General features: G+C 42.2%; 1 protein-coding gene across 1 annotated transcript in view; it reads right to left on the minus strand.

Annotated features, from left to right (window-relative positions):
* Positions 1-2,892: 2,892 nt before the first annotated feature.
* The window catches only part of SCLT1 (sodium channel and clathrin linker 1), a 227,512-nt gene continuing 210,557 nt past the window's right edge, over positions 2,893-19,847 (minus strand). The window contains exons 20-22 of the mRNA XM_077279151.1: positions 8,503-8,581; positions 5,328-5,423; positions 2,893-3,402 (exon numbers count right to left, since the gene is read on the minus strand). Coding sequence (XP_077135266.1) covers positions 3,340-3,402; positions 5,328-5,423; positions 8,503-8,581 — 238 coding nt within the window. The 3' untranslated portion in view covers positions 2,893-3,339. The remainder of the gene's footprint in view (positions 3,403-5,327; positions 5,424-8,502; positions 8,582-19,847) is intronic.

Consider the following 19,847-nt stretch of genomic DNA (forward strand, 5'->3'; position numbering starts at 1 on the left):
GTCCGGCCAGATGCCGGTACAGTACTTCCATTAAGGTTTTTTATCTGCACCCTAACGGCAAAAGGGGCTTGTCAATTAATGCAGACTACAGGGCTCCTATATTCTCAGGGTGGTTCATTTGATACCACTTTTCTGGAAAGTAGGTAGTTCAGGTTATCAGTGGCACTTGGTTTTTCCATATTTCTGTCTGATATTTTTCATTAGTTTAAAAACTTGAGTGTGCTGCTGGGTTTACTACATGATATTGTGACCTATATATAAAAGGATACGTATTGTTTCTACCACATATTTGGTATTTTGACCACTACACTTATTTGATGGTGCTGCTATATTTATCATGGTTTGATGTATAAGGAATGTGCATTTTTTCGTTGCCTTTGAACGGTCAGTACCTTTGTGGTTGTTTGTATTGCAATGGGGGCACCTACATGGTTTTAATTATGTTTTAACTTTTCCATGTGTGTTAATAAAGTTTTCCTCTTTTATGATGTTATTGGTGGTGTGCATATGTTACACTTTTTCTTCTTTGGAGGTTCATGGTTCACCACTGATATTGCACCCCTACTACTAATAATAATGATTTGGTAGTGCGCCGTGTGCATGGTTCTCGGCCGCTCCAGAACCTTCACTTTGTTCTGCTGTAGCCATTGACAGGTCGACTTGTCCTTGTGTTTTGGATCATTGTCATGTCAGAACGTCCAAGTACGTCCCAGGTGCAGCTTCCGGGCTGGTGCTGCATTCATATTTTCTTCAACTTTGACCACGTTTCCTATGCCTTTTTAGCTCACACATCGCCAAAACATCAGTGATTCACCTCCGTGCTTTACAGTAGGAATGGTGTTCCTTTCATCATAAGCCTTTGTTGACCTCTCTCCAATGGTTGTGGCCAAAAAGTTCAATTTGGGTCTCATCACTCCAAATTACCTTGTTTTGAGGCCTGTCTCTGTGCTGTTTTGCGTATTGTAGGCAAGATACTATATGGCATTAGCGCAGTAATCGCTTTCTTCTGGCGACTCAACCATGCAGCCCATTTTTCTTCAAGTGCCTCCTTATTGTGCATCTTGAAACAGCCACACCGCTAGTTTTCAGAGAGTCCTGTATTTCAGCTGATGTTATTTGTGGGTTTTTCTTTGCATCCCGAACAATTTTCCTGGCAGTTGTGGATTACATTTTTGTTGGTCTACTGGACCGTGGTTTTGTTTTTTACAGAGCCCCTGATTTTCCATTTGTTAATCACAGTTTGAATGCTGCTGACTGGCATCATCAATTTCTTGGATATCTTTTTGTATCCCTTTCCAGTTTTATACAGTTCTACTACCTTTTCCTGTAGATCCGTTGACAATTATTTAGCTTTCCCCATGACTCAATCCAGAAATGTCAGTGGCTGGATGAAAGATGCAAGAGTCTGTCTGGATCCCAGAAACTCATTCAGCTTTTATGCACACACACTGATTACAAGCAAACAGGTCACAGGTGAGGATGTTACCTTTAGTAGCCATTCAAACCCATTTGTGTCAACTTCTGTGCTTGTTATCAGGCCACAATCACCAGAGTATGTAAACTTTTGATCAGGGTCATTTGGATGTTTTGGGTTGTCATTATGATTTAAAAAGAGAAATCACAGTAGTCTGACAATAAATGACTGCACCCAACCACTAACCATGAGTGGAGAAAAAGTTTTGATGCCATCATATTCTCAGAAAAAAGGCAAAGAAAGCAAAAATTCTGCCAGGGTATGTAAACTTTTGAGCACAACAGTATATGGATATGGATGAACTATGTGAAGGGAAGAGCTACAAAGGTTATTAAGGGAATGGATATCTGCAAAACCAAGACAAGTTATTAAACTTACTCAGTTTGTAAAAAAAAAAAAGGCTAGGGGCGATCTTATTACAATGCACACATATATCATGGGAACAGTACAGAGATCTTCCTATTGATCGTTTGCACTTGAGAAAGGGACAAGAGGGCATCCTCTACGTCTAGAGGAAAGAAGGTTTAATTATAATCACATACGCAGATTTTTTACTGTAAAAGCAGTGAGACAAACTCTCTGCCACATGATGCTGTAATAGTTAATTCACTAATAAAATTCAAGAGGGTTCTTGATGCCTTTCTTGATAAATATATTACAGGTTATGTGCACTAGAGTCTGTGATGTGGCGTCGATCCAGGGAACTGGTCTAATTGCTGTATGGAGTCGAGAAGGTATTTTTTCCTTCTTCCAATTGTTAAACATGTTAGGTTATAGGTTGAACTCGATGGGCTTACAGTAAGTCTACCTTCAACCTTAAAACTATGAAACTATGTAAAATGGTTCTCTTGTTTATTTCGTACAGAAAAAAACCCTCTGTAAAACAATGTGTGACATATGGAAGACACAGTGTAGGACACATGCACCTCTATGACAGCCTCACTAAAGACCCATACAACACAGAGTTGTAATATGGAGAGATTTGGGTACATGGCACAACTGGCCTAAGGACCTGGAGATTGCAGCCTACATGCCACACTTGTTGTCCAAACCAAAAGAGGGGCAGCCACATTCTCTAATATATTGAGGCAGATTGGCACCTTGCAATAACTGTATTGGGTACTGTGTGGTTGTGTTAGTTGAGCAATATATACTCCACCGTTGCAGGATGATCCTGTCAATAGGCTTGTATTGACAAATGCAAACTAGTCATTTAAGGGGTTTAGTGGGATTAAAATTTTTTTTTAAAAGAGTAGGGAATGTTCTAAAATGAAGAAAGGAGCATTACTTATCCATTAAATTGCACCGCCTTTCCTGTGCGGCATGTAAACACTGTGGCTAGTGATTGGCAGCAGCGGTCATGTGGATGATGTACTGGATGTTATCTCAGTTTGACCGGTAGGGACAACCAGAGTTGTGAGGGAAGGAACACTTTTTCCTTTATTTTAGCACATTTATAACTCTTCTGCAATCCTTCAAAACCCCCAGAAAACCGTAAAATTGTCTGCAAACATTTTGATAAGCAAATGGGTGGAACAAAAGAGGATTGGCGCTCACTACTGCAGAAATACAGCGATTCATGAGAAATATTACAAGCGATTAATAACAGTAAGTTAGTTTAGTATAAATAGTTTCATTTACAAACTGACATTGTTAAACATATTCAATTTTAGGTACAAAAAAATATATATATTTGTGCAAACGATGTTTTTTTTCTCATTATAAAACCATCATAGATTGTCCACAACTGAAAGCTTTATATTGCTGTTCTCCGCAGCGTTGACAAGAAGTCATTAATTCTTTATGTCCTTCCATGTTTTACTGCAGGTTATATAATCCCAATTATAACAGTTGTACTTTTATTTTTAGATTTTCTCAAGGTCCAGTTCATGAGTTGTTTTTCTCCGCTGGGAAACAACACGGCTGAGCTGCAAAAATATATGCAAATGGTTAAAAGAATGAAAATTTGTCTGAGTGGCAGAATAACAATTTCACATACAGTAATAGAGCGCCAATTCTTGCCAGGAGATTTTTGTAATCATGTAAGAATGTTTCTGGATAATTGGACAAGACTACAAAGTTCTGGATCTACAAATAAAGCACAAGCACAATTCTGCAATAAAACAGGATTTCCCCAGAGTGCAGCATTAGATCCTGTAGTGGCCCAGAATAGAGACGCGAAGGAAGACCATCACTTCTGTATTTATTATTGAGAGACGACTGGTGAAAAACATGGTTTTGAAGACTTGAGCCTCTTAAAGGGAACCTGTCCTCACCTTTTTATGGTAAGGCTGTACAAACTGTCACCTAATAACAGTTATACCATTCTTGTAGAGATCCAAGTCATGAGAAATCTAGCTCAAAAGCCATAATCAAACCAGCCTGGAAGTGCCCTGGGGGCGTGTCAGAGTGCTTAGCTTTCCAGTTTAATGACACCCCCCCAGTGCAACTCTAGTCTGATTTGCATATGAATATGTGAGAATATTTCTCATGACTGGTACAGAAAAAAACCCTTATTTGTATTGCTGGACTATTGCCTATGCCTCTACTTCCATATGTAAAGCCCAATTATGAGCCGAAAAGAGGCAAGACATGTGTGAGCATTAAACAATGGGATAATAATACTGAGAAGCATGTTCATATTTCTCTGCCCAGTGTAGCGACTGCCACATAAGGGGTGGCCTAATAACACCGGCACGTCTTTGATAATGGAAAAAATATCACCAATTGTTAATTAAGGAAGGGTGCGACTCTGAAGCCCCTGTGTTCATGAATACCCATATTTTGAACACTAAAACAGCTAAGAAATATTTTTTATATTTTATTGTTTGAAATATATATATATATATATATATTTTTTTTTTAATTATTTTATTTTGTTTGGAGTAGCACCATATAAACACCCAATATGTTTTCAGATCTTATCGGATATGCCATAATTAGAAAAAATCATAATATCCAAAAGGTAATCCCAGGTCGTAACAGATGCAGAGAGATACTACAAAGATGCTGGACTTCACACTCACTGACTACAATGTAGAGCTTTTTCCCAATGTGACACACAGTGACCAGGATCAGAGGGTGACCTAGAAGTTGCCCCATAACAATTATGACTAAACCATCCAGTAATAAAATGCAACAATTTGCAAGGAAGACTAGAATATTGAGGAAAATATATGGCTGGTTGCCTTGGCCACTATTATTACTGTGCATTGGTTTCTGACCGCCAATGTGTCAAAACTAAAGAGCGTTAATGAAGACTTCTCTTCTCTTTACACTAACTGAACACATCGGCTCCTAATTCATTCAATTTCAGTGAGACTTAAGGAAAAATAACACTGTCACAGTGAACCATGCTGACTATGACAAATCGTCTTACTTGATCACACCTGAATGTATCTGGTTCTTCAATTTAACATATGTCAGGAGACCAAACGTACATTCAAATACCTGGACCAAAATGTACACTTACATTTTAGATTCTGACACTTTACTTTTACATGAACAGTAGGGAAAATACGCTGAGCTGTTAGTTTTATGGTACCATATTAATATTTATGTCAGGCTTGATTTTAAGTGTAATTCTGAGCAAAAATCTCTATCTGCAGACCTCCGGGTGACTCGTCACAACTCGGAGGAAAGGCTCAGGCAACCGCTTTACCAACGTGCAATATAGGGCTTTGAGACATGAAAGTTTCAGGGCAGAGCTTTGTTAGAAGCGGAATTTGCTACTTCAGCTCACAACACAGAGCAGGCATCGATTACATTAGCCTTCATTAGGAGCTTGATACTATGTGGAAGAAATGCTCATCTGAAGACATACATTACAAGACTTCTTCTCATTTGGGGATACCTGTTTGGAAGCCTCTACTGCTCGCTCCTCTGCTTGGTCCAGGCGTTTCTGAAGCCTCATGCTTTTCTCCTGTAAATCCGCTACCACACTTTCAAACTAATTAACAAAAAGAGGAGTTAGTTGAAAGTATTGGAGGTTTTTCATTCTGAAGAAAAAAGTTTTATAGTTGAATAAATGTACCCAACTCAAAATATGTCTTCCTTAATGTATGGAAATTATGTAATGTACAGATAAGAACTGTGGAGAATATAGAAAGTCAGGAATGAAGACTATATTAAGAAAGAAATATATCTATCTACACATGACAGTAAAGTGCAGCCATGTTAAATGACTAGAATGGCCACAATTACACATCTATGTAACAAAAACTGCGACACTGAGGAGTCAGCGTGCTGTAAAGTTCACAGCAATACGAGCAAATGCTGGTTTGTTCAACTTTGCCACACAATGGGGGTTGAGGATAAAAAAACTACAGCACCCAACTGCTATGTACTTGAAGGGGTTGTTCCCTTTCAGATAAGTTTCACCTCTAACGGCAATTAGTAAAAATAATTAACAAATCACACTGTTCTCACCTTCCCCCATTTCACTGGCGAGTCTCTGCCGCTGCTTCCAGTTTCTGGCATTGGTTACGGCACGGATGTCACTGTTGACAGTGTGGCAGCTCATCGGCTCGGCCAGTGTAGACAGAATGCTCTCTTCAGAGTCGCAGAACTTAACGATTCACTACTGTGATATCAATGTGATATCAGTGCAACAGCCAATGCCAGACGCCAGAAGCAGCGGACTCAGGGGGCAGGACAGCGTGGTTGGTTATGCTTTAACAAACTGTAGTGGCGGCCAAACATTATCTGAAATGTGACAACTAGGGTTGAGCGACCTTAGCTTTTTTAGGATCGAGGTGGGTTTTGTGAAATCCGACCTTCTCGGATGTCGGATCGTGTATATATTTCAAGGGTGCCAACACTGTCAGACATTGCCATCTAGGTCGATAGACAGTCATGGCCAAAAGTGTTGGCACCCTTGAAATTGTTCCAGAAAATGAAGTATTTCTCCCAGAAAATTATTGAAATTGCACGTTTTGCACGTTAACAATAGAAAAAAAAAAGAGAAAAAAAAGGTAAATTGGATATAATTTCAAACTAAAAATGGCCAGGACAAAACTGTTGGCACCTTTCAAAACATGTGCATAAATACATTTGTGTCAAGCAAGTGATGCTCCCAGGGAATGGTTCTAATTCCTCTGTAAATTCCTAACACGCACTTTCATCTGTAACACATTCACAAGTTGTTTATCCGTTTTATTAGAATGTCTATGAAAATGAGAACACTTGAAAAATGAAAACATCTAATTCTGTTAGATATTGTGTGAAAAAAAACTGAACTAAAATCAGCTGGTAGGGATTTTCATTTCCATCCATAACTTGTCATAGTTGGCTGACAACACAAACATGGCACGTCCTCCTCACTGTTCGCAATGTGGGAACATTTCCTGAGCTTTGCTGAAGAAGTCACGCATACAAGAAAATGTAAGCTATTAATGACTGACTTTCCAAGGATTTGTTCTACTATGTGCACAAGACCCTGATCTCAGCAGACATTATTTCGGCTCCAACTTTATTCAACAAAGCTGCATCACAGAAGAGGTCCATGGGGAAAATATTTATTCTCGAACGTGTTGGAAAAACTTGAAACATGACTGGTTGCCGTGTGACTGAATAACCTCCTTTCTGTAGAGACACTTTTTAGGCACAGCATACTTAGAGATGGGATTCTTCAGTCCCACAGGTAATGTCCAATTCAAAAACTTTACTTTAAAACGGTTCCACAGGAAAAAAAAAAGAATGACCTACCTCCTCCCCCACAAAAAAATCAACACTATTATAAATTGATAAATACTTTTAATTTTTTAATGAGTTATTTACTCTACTCACACAGCCCGCCCTGCTCCTGTTACGTTTTTAGGATGTCAACCATTTTGAAAAACCTTATAATTGCCATTAAGACAACAGGGGCAAAAATACATAATTAATGTATGTATCAATTTATATCTAATTATTTTTTTGAGAGTACCTTTAAAGGGGTATTCCCATCTCCAAGAATGAATTTGTAGTAGGTGTCATAATAACAATATTAGCAAATACCTTTAATTAGAAATGTAGTATAGTCTTTCTGATTCACTATGTCTCTTTCCTCATGTGCAGGCATTGCAGGAGTTTAGGTATCCATGGTTATGACCACTAGCAACTAGCTGTCACTATATCAGTGGTTGTTACCAAGGATACCTAAGGTCCTGTAATGCCAGCACATAAGGAAAGAGAAAAATACATACACATAGCGAATCAGAAAAACTATACTGCATTTCTAATTGGAGGTATTAGCTAATATCATTATCATTGGAGGTGGTAATACCCCTTTAAGAACAGCCATTGTAAAAGATTTATTTCTAAAATTTGATTTCTTTAGATCTTGACAGTACAAAAAAAAAAAAAACATACAGTATGTAAAAGAAAAAGGTATTTAAAGGAAACCTGTCCAATTTACATGACTTAACCAGAGGCATGTATTGATGATCTACACCAGAGGTGTCAAACTGCATTCCTCGAGGGCCGCCAACAGGTCATGTTTTCAGGATTTCCTTAGCATTCCACAAGGTGCTGGAATCATTCTGTGCAGGTGATTAAATTATCACCTGTGCAATACAAGGAAATCCTGAAAACATGACCTGTTGGCGGCCCTCGAGGAATGCAGTTTGACACCTCTGATCTACACTAATACAGTGCTGAGCATTAATATGATGTAGAAAAATAACTTGTATAACAGATGTGAGGCACTGCTTCCAGTAAATTAGGGCCTAGTAATGGCTTCCTAAATGTTTGCAGGACCACTAAGCTTTGATTGGAAACCTATGTGGCAAAGCTTCACGTGCTTGATGGCACATCTATCAAAGCTGAGTGGGAGGGCTAGCAGAGAGGACACCATGACTAGTCCTGGGTGCAGTACCACCTATATCACTAAAAGGAGCGCTAGAAGCGGATTATATATTTCTATTCATGCTTACAAATTACTTAGGCACATGGTTTGCACCGTAACATACAGTATAGTGTCATGCTCCTGGGTTTCGTCATGTCATTCGGGCTGACAAGTTCCCCGTAAGCTCACAGTGTCTACTAACCTCAATATTTTTCTCATGGGAGGATTCTAGCTTAGAGACTAATTCTTGATTGTGTCTCTTCTGATCATTCAGTTGACTTCTGTAAAGGGAGAAGCAAAGGTAAGAAATGATTTATTATAGAGTGGTTATGTTAACCCTTATTTCTGCAGAAGTGCTGCAGCCCTACAGTATTACTCACTCGTCAACCATTAAATCTACTTGGATACACTAATTTCAAGTGCTAATAATATCATTAGGATATTGAAGCCACACAACCTATCAGTGCGCGCAGCTGTAGTGTAAATCTGCTGTAATGCCTCTTGATCCCCCAGTATTTTACCCTCGGCGAGTGAAGACTCATGAGGATAAAGTTTGCAGATTCATTTCGAGGTCACTTGATGATTATAATCCCACTTAGCAGAGCAGCAATAAAAGCAATTCATTCTAGAACAAACTATTTAAATGGTTCTTAGGTGGAAAGCAGACACGGGTTTAATCAAATGCCAAGTCCATTTTGCCTAAATGAGTCACAAAATAATGAAAACTGAGAATTACTTTATAATGCTGAAACAAGGATAACCTTCATTTATAAATCTGTGGAACGAGACGTGGTGTATATTATTGGTGACAGCATTTTTATAGTGTACTTTGGTAAATGCCCTGAAGTGCACGGAAGCCAAAATATATCAGCCATAATATAAGTGAAAAGGAATCTAATTTGAAGTTTAATTACATAAGTCCATGTGGCTGGAATATCTTTAAAAATTCTGTACAGAAAAAAAAAATCACGTCTTATCACAGTGGGAGCCTTTACAATAAAGAGAGGATGGGTTGTATAATATTAATATGTTCTTAATAAATAGTCTCAGGCTTAGGGTCCGCTCACATCTGCGTATAAAATCGGCGAGTGCAACGTGAGAAGCAAGAATCGCTTTGCACTCGTAACAATGTTATTCCATTAGGTAGTGTTCATCCGCAAGATTTTCCTCACCTGGAATTGGGGAGACGAACAACATTGCAGAATGTTGCATATAACGGGTGAGAATCATCAATGCAAGTCAATGATTGCAAAAAATAAAAAACAAATTGCACGGCACATGGACCATGCGCATGCCATTTGTTCTGTTACGCACCCATTAGCTGGCATAAGGATTCCATACCGTTTTTGGCCCATTGCTGAGCAGAAAAACCGCCACAAAAACGTATCAAACGCACTGTGTGCACAAAGCCTTATACTTCTGGGCCTCCAGGGAGGTTTCAGTTCCGAAACAGAACTGGAGGATACTGGGTTCTGGGTCGCTTCAAATGTGATCCTTCTCAATTCTTTGTTAGTGGATGTACCTGTTTTTATCCCCAACACGTCTTTTGCGATCCTGTAAACTATTTACAACAAAATTTTTATGGTTTTGTGATCACACCCCAATATCTTGTGTGTGCAGCTCTTTGAGACCTAACAATTTTTGATTTTTCAGAGTCAGCTAAATCTTTTTTTTAGGCCTATTTGCCTGAGGAAAACGAGTTGCCCAATTATTTTGGGGATGATATCTTTAGGCCATACACTCTACACAAACACACATCACCTAATCTGCTTAAAAAAATGAGCATTCATGTTTATATAGTTTGGAGTTGGAAAATAAGCATAAAAACGATGATATGGGCAAAATACTGATTTGTCTAATAATTGTGCACACTGTGTAAGCATTAATATTCAGTTGTTCCTCCCTTTCCAGGAGAGTAGATGCTGTTTTAGCTACAAAGATTTTCTACAATATTTTTTAGTATATTCGGGAATATTGGCCCATTCATCTAGAAGAATATTTGTGAGGTCACACATTGACATTGTACAAGAGGACTTGGATTGCAATTTCTGCTTTAGTCAGTCAGAACGGTGATCGATATGGTTTAGATCAGGACTCACCCAACCATGGATTAATGGGCCTTGCTTTTTCCACTAAGGCACGAAGATGTTTGAACAAAAAAGAGCCTTCCCATAATTGTTCCCACAAAAATGGAAGCATAAGAATGTTTAAAATGACCTGCTATGCTGAAGTATTAAGATTTTCCTTCACCTGAACTAACCTCATCACATTATCCCTCCACCACCAAACTTTACAGGTGGCGCAATGCAGGTAGACAGATAATGTTCTGCTGGTAAAAAAAAAAAAAAGACATCCTTCAGATTACTAGATAAAGATGTGTGATTAGTCACTCCACAGACCATGTTTCCACTGCAGCGGAGTCCAGTGTGGGCATTCTTTACATCCGATGGCTGCCATTGTGCTAGGTGATGTAAGGCTTGGATGCAGTTGCTGGGCTATGGAAACCCATGCCATGAAGCTCCCACTGCACAGCTTTTGTGCTAATGTCAATACCACAAGAGGATTGGAAAGGAGCAGTTATGGAGTCAGAAGAGCATCTGTGACTTTTATGGATTGTTATGCTGTGGTTCTTAAACTTCCATTTTTCAACAATGATTAATCGTGGAATATTTAGAAGGGAAGAAATTTCATGAACTGATGTAAAAATTGTGGTACCCTATTGTACGACCATTTTTGAATTCAGTGAACTCTTTAGGAGTATCCATTATTTCATGGGTATGTTTGGTATTGAATGAGAAACCTAAATTCAATGACTGTAAAATTTTAGTTCATGAAGTGTATGTACATCCAGAAACAGCACAAATAGAACAAAGCCGTATTGTTTTCGCAAACCGAGAATTCTAACCTGATACTGTTTCTTAGCAAGAAATGTAATGGATCTGGTATAAGCACAGCTCAAAATGCATATGTCTTAGGCCGGTTTCACACGACAGTGGCTCCGGTACGTGTGGTGAGTTTCCTCACGTACCGGAGACACTGACTCACGTAGACACATTAAAATCAATGTGTCTCTGCACATGTCAGCGTGTTTTCACGGACCGTGTGTCCGTTTGAAAAACACGGAGACATGTCAGTGTTCGTGGGAGCGCACGGATCACACGGACCCATTAAAGTCAATGGGTCCGTGTAAAACACGTACCGCACACGGATGCTGTCCGTGTGCAGTCCGTGTGCCGTGCAGGAGACAGCGCTAGAGTTAAGCGCTGTCCCTCCAGATTGTGGTGCTTAAGCCACCATTCATTTCTTCTCTCCAGCAGCGTTCGCTGGAGAGAAGGAATGAAAATTATTGTTTTATTTTTTTTGTTGTTAAAATAAAGTTCTCGGTAACCAACCCCCTCCCACTCCCTGTGCGCCCGCCCGCTGGAAAGAAAATACTCACCCAGCTCCCTCGATGCTTCCTCTCAGCGTCGCAGCTCGTCCTGTATGAGCGGTCACGTGGTACCGCTCATTACAGTGATGAATATGCGGCTCCACCTCCCATAGGGGACGTGTGAGACTGGCCTTAACCCCTTTCTGACATCTGACGTACTATCCCATTGAGGTGGGGTGGGCCCGTATGACCACCGACGGGATAGTACGTCATGCCCTTTAATGCGACACCGCGACTTAAGTCACGGTGATCGCATTAAAATTCCGACGCCATCTTACCTTAGGGAAGATGGCCTCGGCATCCTGAAGTATGGCGTCGCCCCCCGGCCTCCCGATCGCTGTGATTGGCTGTTCAATTCTGACAGCCAATCACAGCCTTTCTCATTGTTTCAGCCAATCAGATTGGCTGAAACAGTGAGGTCCCAGGCTAGGATTGAGTACCGATGTACTCAATCCTGGGGCCGGTGCCTGGCAACGCCGATCACATCGATCGCGCCAATCGCAGGGCACAGCGTACCTGCTCCGGGGCCTGCCTCCCGTGCCCTGCGTCTGTGACCAGCTCTGTCATCTGCCGCTCTGATTGGCGCGATCGATGTGATCGTCGATCGCGCCAATCACAGGGCACAGCAGGTGTATGACCGCGCTGTGCCCTGATGGTGACCTGCCGGTCACTTGCTGGTGACCTGCCGGTGACCAGCCTATGACCGGAGCTGTGAGCTCCGATCATAGGCTGGTGCCTAGCAACACCGGCGTCACCAGGGCCTCCCCTGATTGGTGGGATCGATGTGATCATCGATCCCACCAATCACAGGTCACAGCAGCGGTGTGACCGCTCTGTGACTTGTCTCACCTGCCCCTGACCTGTCTGACTGCTCTGCAGGAATCCTCACACTTGTTGAGGGTTCCTGCAGAGCGGTCACGATGACAGATCCCCCTCCTGTGCCGAGACTTGTGGTGCCACAGTAGCCTGTGACACCATAATTCTTGCACGGCGTCCGTCCATGCCCAAATTTAGCAGCCGCCGAGCGTTGATTGGTGACGCAGTTCACCGATCAACACTCGTGCTCGCTTTTCTTTTTCACCCCCCTTAGTGCCGCCGAGCGTTGATTGGTGACGCAGTTCAACGATCAACACTCGTGCTCACTTTTCTTCTCCACATCCCCGTCTGCGCACCCCGCCGCTGCGTCTGAACCCGTGTCTTTCTTTTCTTTTTCCACATCCCCTTGCGCGCACCCCGCCGCTGCATCTGAACCCGTGTCTTTCTTTTCTTTTCCCACATCCCCTTGCGCGCACCCCGCCGCTGCGTCTGAACCCGTGCCTTTCGTTTTTCTTTTTTTTTCACATCCTCGTCCGTGCACCCAGCTGCCGCCGAACTTTGATAAGTGACGCGGTTCACTTATCAGAGCTCTCGTGCCTGCCGTTTTTTTTCACATCCCCGTTCACACACCCAGCAGCCGCCGAACTTTGATAAGTGACGCAGTTCACTTATCAGAGCTAGGGCCTGCTGTTTTAGACTTTTCCTGTCACAGGTATTTTTTTTCCCTATTTGCTTTTTTTCCTTTAGCTTTTTCTTTTCAGAATAGTTTGCACCAAACACTATCCCCCCCCCCCACACGTACACATAGTTACCAATAAATTACACCCAAGCACCATACTCACAAAAAAAAATGTCCCGTTCGTCCCAGCAGCGCTATTCAGCGGAGGAGGCATATTCTTTCCTTGCCTCCGACACTGATAGCGAGGGAGAGGATCCCACATTCCTTTACTCTTCAGATTCTTCATCCTCCTCATCATCCTCCTCATCTTCCTCCTCGGGTCCTGCGGAACCGCCACGCAGACGCCCCAGGAGAGAAGATGAGGCAGCGCCCACTCCTGAAGATGAACCAGCGCGCCCCTCTTCGGACCCCATATGGACCTCGCCCCCCGAAAATTACGAGCCACTGATTCCTGATTTTGTGGCAGAATCAGGAATCAAGTTTGACACCACCGGCCTCACAGAAATAGACTTTTTTAAAGTCTTTTTCTCTGAGGATTTTATTAACCTCATGGTGGAGCAAACTAATTTGTATGCTTGGCAATTTTTGGAGCAAAACCCCGGTTCATCATTTTCTAACTGGTCTCCTGTAGACGCAGTTGAAATGATGCAGTTTTGGGGCTTGGTCCTCCACATGGGGATTGTGAAGAAGCCAGAAATTCGGCAATATTGCAGTGTAGATATTTTATATAACATTCCAGTGTTCCGAATGGTCATGGTTCGGACCCGTTTTGAGGCCATCCATAAGTTCCTGCATTACAACGATAATGCATGGTGTCCCGCACGAGATGACCCCAATTTTGACCGTCTGTTCAAAGTTCGGTCGGTCATCGAACACTTCAGCAAAAAGTTTGCTGAAGTGTACGTGCCCAAAAGGGACATCTGCGTGGATGAGTCTTTGGTTCATTTTAAGGGGTGGCTCAGATTCCGTCAATACCTGCCCAACAAAAGGGCCAGGTACGGAATCAAACTCTACAAGCTGTGTGAGAGTACCTCAGGGTACACCCACAGCTTTAGAGTTTACGAAGGGAAGGACAGCAGGATTGAACAGCCTGAGTGTCCTTCTATCCTGGGAGTGAGTGGGAAAATTGTGTGGGATTTGGTGCACCCACTGCTGGATAAAGGTTATCACCTCTACACAGATAACTTTTATTCCAGCATCCCACTCTACAAATCTCTCTCTGCGCGAGGTACCGCAGCCTGCGGTACTGTCCGCAAAAATCAGAGAGGCCTCCCGAAGACGCTACTTGGGCAGATGCTCAGAAAAGGTGAGAGCAAAGCCCAATGTAGCGACCACCTGCTGGTGGTCAAGTACAAGAGGGATGTCCTTCTCTTGACCACCATACACGGTGATGGCAGTGCCCTCAGCAGTGTACGGGGTACCTCTACACAAGTCTGCAAACCGGACTGTGTACTGGGGTACAACAAAAACATGGGGGGCGTTGATCTCTCCGATGAACTCCTCCAACCGTACAGTGCTTTGAGGAAGGCCAAGGTGTGGTACAAAAAGCTGTCCGTGTACATCGTACAAATGGCAATGCTCAACGCTTTCCTGCTGTCACGATGTGCACGCCACACCGATACGTCGTACCTTCAGTTCCAGGAGGTATTGGTTAAGGCCCTGATGTTTGGCACGAGGGAAGGAGCGGGCCCCAGTACTTCCGGAACTGAGGGTGCTCGTATTGTACCAGGTCAGCATTTTCCGGGGGTGGTCCCGCCAACTGATAGAAAAGGTAAGCCGCAAAAAAGGTGCAGAGTGTGCTACAAACGAGGAGTACGCAAGGACACCATCTATCAATGCGACACCTGCCCCGACAATCCTGGCCTGTGTATGAAGGACTGCTTCAAATTGTACCATACCTCCATGCACTACTAATTTACTTTACAGGAAACAGTAGATTAGTTCCAAAGAGGGGGCACATCTAAGTAAGTTCCTTGGGGGTCTAGGTTCCAAAATGATGTCACTTGTGTTTTGTTTTTTTTTACTGTTTAGGCACATCAGGGGCTCTGCAAACGGAACATGATGCCCTCAGAACCAGTCCATCAAAGTCTGCATTCCAAATCGTCACTGCTTCCCTTCCGAGTCCCGAAGTGCCCAAACAGTTTTTTCCCACATATGGGGTACCAGCGTACTCAGAACAAATTGGACAGCAACTTTTGGGGTCAAATTTCTCTTGTTGCCCTTGGGAAAATAAAAAATTGGGGACTGAAAGATCATTTTTGTGGGGAAAAAATAGAATTTTATTTTCCCGACAGGCGTCACAAACTTTAGTGAAGCACTTGGAGGTTCAAAATTCTCACCACACACCTAGATAAGTTCCTTAGGGGCTCAAGTTTCCTAAATGGGGTCACTTGTGGGGAGTTTCTACTGTTTAGGCACATCAGGGGCTCACCAAATGGAACATGATGCCCGCAGACAATTCCATCAAAGTCTGCATTCCAAAACGTCACTACTTCCCTTCCGAGCCCCGAAGTGTGCCCAAACAGTAGTTTTCTCCCACATATGGGGTGCCAGCGTACTCAGGACAAATTGGACAACAACTTTTGGGGTCCAATTTCTCCTGTTACCCTTGAGAAAATAAAAAATTGGGGACTAAACGATCATGTTTGTGGAAAAAATAGGATTTTTTATTTTCACGCCCGGGCGTTATAAACTTTCGTGAAGCACTTGGGGGATAAAAGTGCTCACAACACATCTAGATAAGTTCCTTAGGGGGTCTAGTTTCCAAAATTGGGTCACTTGTGGGGGGTTTCCACTGTTTAGGCACATCAGGGGCTTGCCAAACGCGACATGGCGTCCGATCTCAATTCCAGCCAATTTTAGCTTGAAAATGTCAAACGGCACTCCTTTCCTTCTGAGCCCTGCCATGCGCCCAAACAGTGGTTCCCCCCCACATATGGGGTATCAGCGTACTCAGGACAAATTGGACAACAACTTTTGGGGTCCAATTTCTCCTTTTACCCTTGAGAAAATAAAAAATTGGGGACTAAACGATCATGTTTGTGGAAAAAATAGGATTTTTTATTTTCACACCCTGGCATTATAAACTTTCGTGAAGCACGTGGGGGATAAAAGTGCTCACGACACATCTAGATAAGTTCCTTAGGGGGGTCTAGTTTCCAAAATGGGGTCACTTGTGGGGGGTTTCCACTGTTTAGGCACATCAGGGGCTCGCCAAACATGACATGGCATCCGATCTCAATTCCAGCCAATTTTAGCTTGAAAATGTCAAAGGGCGCTCCTTTCCTTCAGAGCCCTGCCATGCGCCCAAACAGTGGTCCCCCCCCCCCCACATATGGGGTATCAGCGTACTCAGGACAAATTGGACAACAACTTTTAAGGTCCATTTTCTCTTTTTACCCTTGGGAAATTAAAAAAAGTATTGCTGAAAGATCATTTTTGTGACTAAAAAGTAAAATGTTAATTTTTTCCTTCCATGTTGCTTCTGCTGCTGTGAAACACCTGAAGGGTTAATAAACTTCTTGAATGTGGTTTTGGGCACCTTGATAAGTGCAGTTTTCAGAATGGTGTCACTTTTGGGTATTTTCTGCCATATAGACCCCTCAAAATGACTTCAAATGTGAGGTGGTCCCTAAAAAAAATGGTTTTGTAAATTTTGTTGTAAAAATGAGAAATCGCTGGTCAAATTTTAACCCTTATAACTTCCTAGCAAAAAAAAATTTTGTTTCCAAAATTGTGCTGATGTAAAGTAGATATGTGGGAAGTGTTATTTATTAACTATTTTGTGTCACATAACTCTCTGGTTTAACAGAATCAAAATTCAAAGTTGGAAAATTGCAAAATTTTCAAAATTTTCACCAAATTTCCATTTTTTTCACAAATAAACGCAAGTTATATCGAAGAAATTTTACCACTATCATGAAGTACAATATGTTACAAGAAAACAATCTCAGAATCGCTAAGATCCGTTGAAGCGTTTCGGAGTTATAACCTCAGAAAGAGACAGTGGTCAGAAATGTAAAAATTGGCCCGGTCATTAACGTGCAAACCACCCTTGGGGGTGAAGGGGTTAAGAAGATGGAGATTTCATTGAGGAAGCTGCCTGTTATTGAGCCTCCACCCACCGGCAAATAACCTATCAGGGAATACGGAGGTAGGATCTACTCAGGTTTCCAGCTATTAGACAAAATGGAAGGCAGCTACAAGAAATCTCTCAACTCTAGAAGACATAGCATGGCTGTGGATTATATACACATGATGGGTTATCTCCTTAGCCACAGTGATATTGTGCTATAACAAGTCCCAATGTGAGTAGTGGATTTCCTCTGAAGCCTTTATGTCTATATTCATTTTCCCAGCAAAGTAATAGCTATAGCACAATTATAGTATTTGCTGTTCTCCAGTTTGGGACACCATTTCGAGAGGCAAATAAAATGCAATATACAAATACATTACACAAAGAGAAGAGAAAGATATGTGATGTTTGAAGTACAAACTTTCAGATAGGTTTATGCTTTTTCTATGCATTTTTAAAAGGTAGTCTGTCAGCAGGTGTTTGCTATTTTATATTGAAGACAGCATGCTGTAGGGGTTAAACACACAGATTTCAGCAATGCCTCTCTTATCAAGCTTTGTGGTTTTTGTTGCAATGATTGCTTTAGCAGCAGGAGCTCATCATTGCTTGAACACAGCAGAGTGTGCTGCTGGTCAGACACGCCCCCTCCTGTGATAGGCAGCTCACTGTCTATGGACACTGTATATACAGAGCCTTGTGTGGGCGGGGTTAGCTTCCACAGCTCTGCTGTATTGCTAAATCTAAAAACTCTGATTGTGTGAGAATGGCTGCGCCCAGTAAACTAAGTGATACATCGTTGGATTCATCTGCTCTTTGCCAACATCAGGCTGCTTCTCAGATGGGGTAACAAAAACCTGGTGACAGATACCCTTTAAGAGATTTCATTTAGCTCTACTTTTAACACAAAAAAATGTGGAGTTCTGAACAAAAACGGTCAACAAATGAATGTGATCAAAATATTGTTGAACAATTCTTGTCTGGTGTGTTTTTCGCACGATCCTGCTTAGGTAACAATATGAGTGGCGCTGCTTGCTACAACACCTTGTGCTTTGCATGTTATTTTATATGGCTGTGAAACCCAGGTTGAAAACACATTATAGTAATCAACCTTTAAGGAGCCAGAGAGGCTGTAAAATGTTAAACATTTCTAAAATGGGTAGCAGCAAATAGTGCTGTCTGTTGAAAGATACACAAAAAGATTTTTAAAGCTACTTAAAAGTAGTAATACAAACGCTACTTGAAGGTAAAAATCAACCTGGAGCACGTGGTGTCAGTGGAGATGTGGATGATACTGATTAAGGAGTTTTGAAAAGCTAGACGCTTAACACAGACAAAAGTATTGAGAAATAAAATGTGCTCTATTTCATAGCTTGGCAAATAGGTTTAGGATGTGCCAGCTGTAGCTGGTGCATTATTCATGATGCACAGATAACAAATTATCAGAGCTTGTGCCAGATGTGTTTTGTTCTAGTGAAAAAACGGCAATATGCTTTAGTTACTCTCCGTGATTATGGATTTCTGTATTGTGCCAGTACCTGCAGCTGTCTTACTCACCCAAAAGAAAAAGTCTTTAATGATATTCTTTTGTCAAGATAGGACAGCTGCCAAGCAAAACACACATGCAGATCGGGAATAGAAAAAAGTAATACTTTCAGAAGTAAGTACAGAAAGGAGTGCACAGCATTAGTATGCACCTTATATCGGGGCACTGGGAACCGGCTCAGTTCTTGTGCAATACATAAACTACTAGCATGAAGAATAATCTAATTTTGTTTTATGGTGGTGACAACTCGTCTTGGCCCTACAAATAATAAAAGAGTGCCGTAAAGATGCAAATTACTGAGATGTGGGCACTAGGGTTGAGCGACTTTCATTTTTTTAAGATCGAGTCTGGTTTTGTGAAACCCGACTTTGTCCAGAGTCGAGTCGAGTGCAGTCGGCCGATTATCGCTAAAAGTCGGGGATCAACCGAAACACGAAACCCAATGCAAGTCAATGGGGAAGCATAGTCGGCAGTGAGTGGAGGCCAGGAAAACACCTACAGTGCCCATTTTAATGCCAAAAACATCCATTCTTGTTTCTGAAGCTTGTCAATCTTAATTAACTTTATAATAATAGTTGGGCATAGGAAATTGGGGGTCATTTGGCAAAAGTTGTGGGGGGAGTAGGGCTGGCTCAAGTTTTTCGTGGGCCCAGGAAATGCGGACTACGTCACGGCGGTGGAGCAGGGAGAGGTAAGTATTTCAACGTTGCAAGTGCTGTGATCCTGAGCAAGCAGGGGGGGCCCACTCGTTCGCATTGGCACTGGCACAGGGCCCCTCAAAGTACGGCGGTGTGTTTGCATGGCGGGGGCGCCTCCCACCAGCAGCGACACTTTTGCGTACTCTGAGGGGCCCTGTGCCAGTGACGTCACCAACGAGTATGCCCCCCCCCCCACCTGATGAAGGAACCTGCACTTTCATCTGCACCTTCCTCTTTGTCCCTGTGTAAGGTGGTATAACATGCGGGAAGGGGAACCTTCCTTTCAGCAGGGTCAGATTCTGGCTG

This window comes from Ranitomeya variabilis, chromosome 1, assembly GCF_051348905.1.
Source record: "Ranitomeya variabilis isolate aRanVar5 chromosome 1, aRanVar5.hap1, whole genome shotgun sequence".
Lineage (NCBI taxonomy): Eukaryota > Metazoa > Chordata > Amphibia > Anura > Dendrobatidae > Ranitomeya > Ranitomeya variabilis.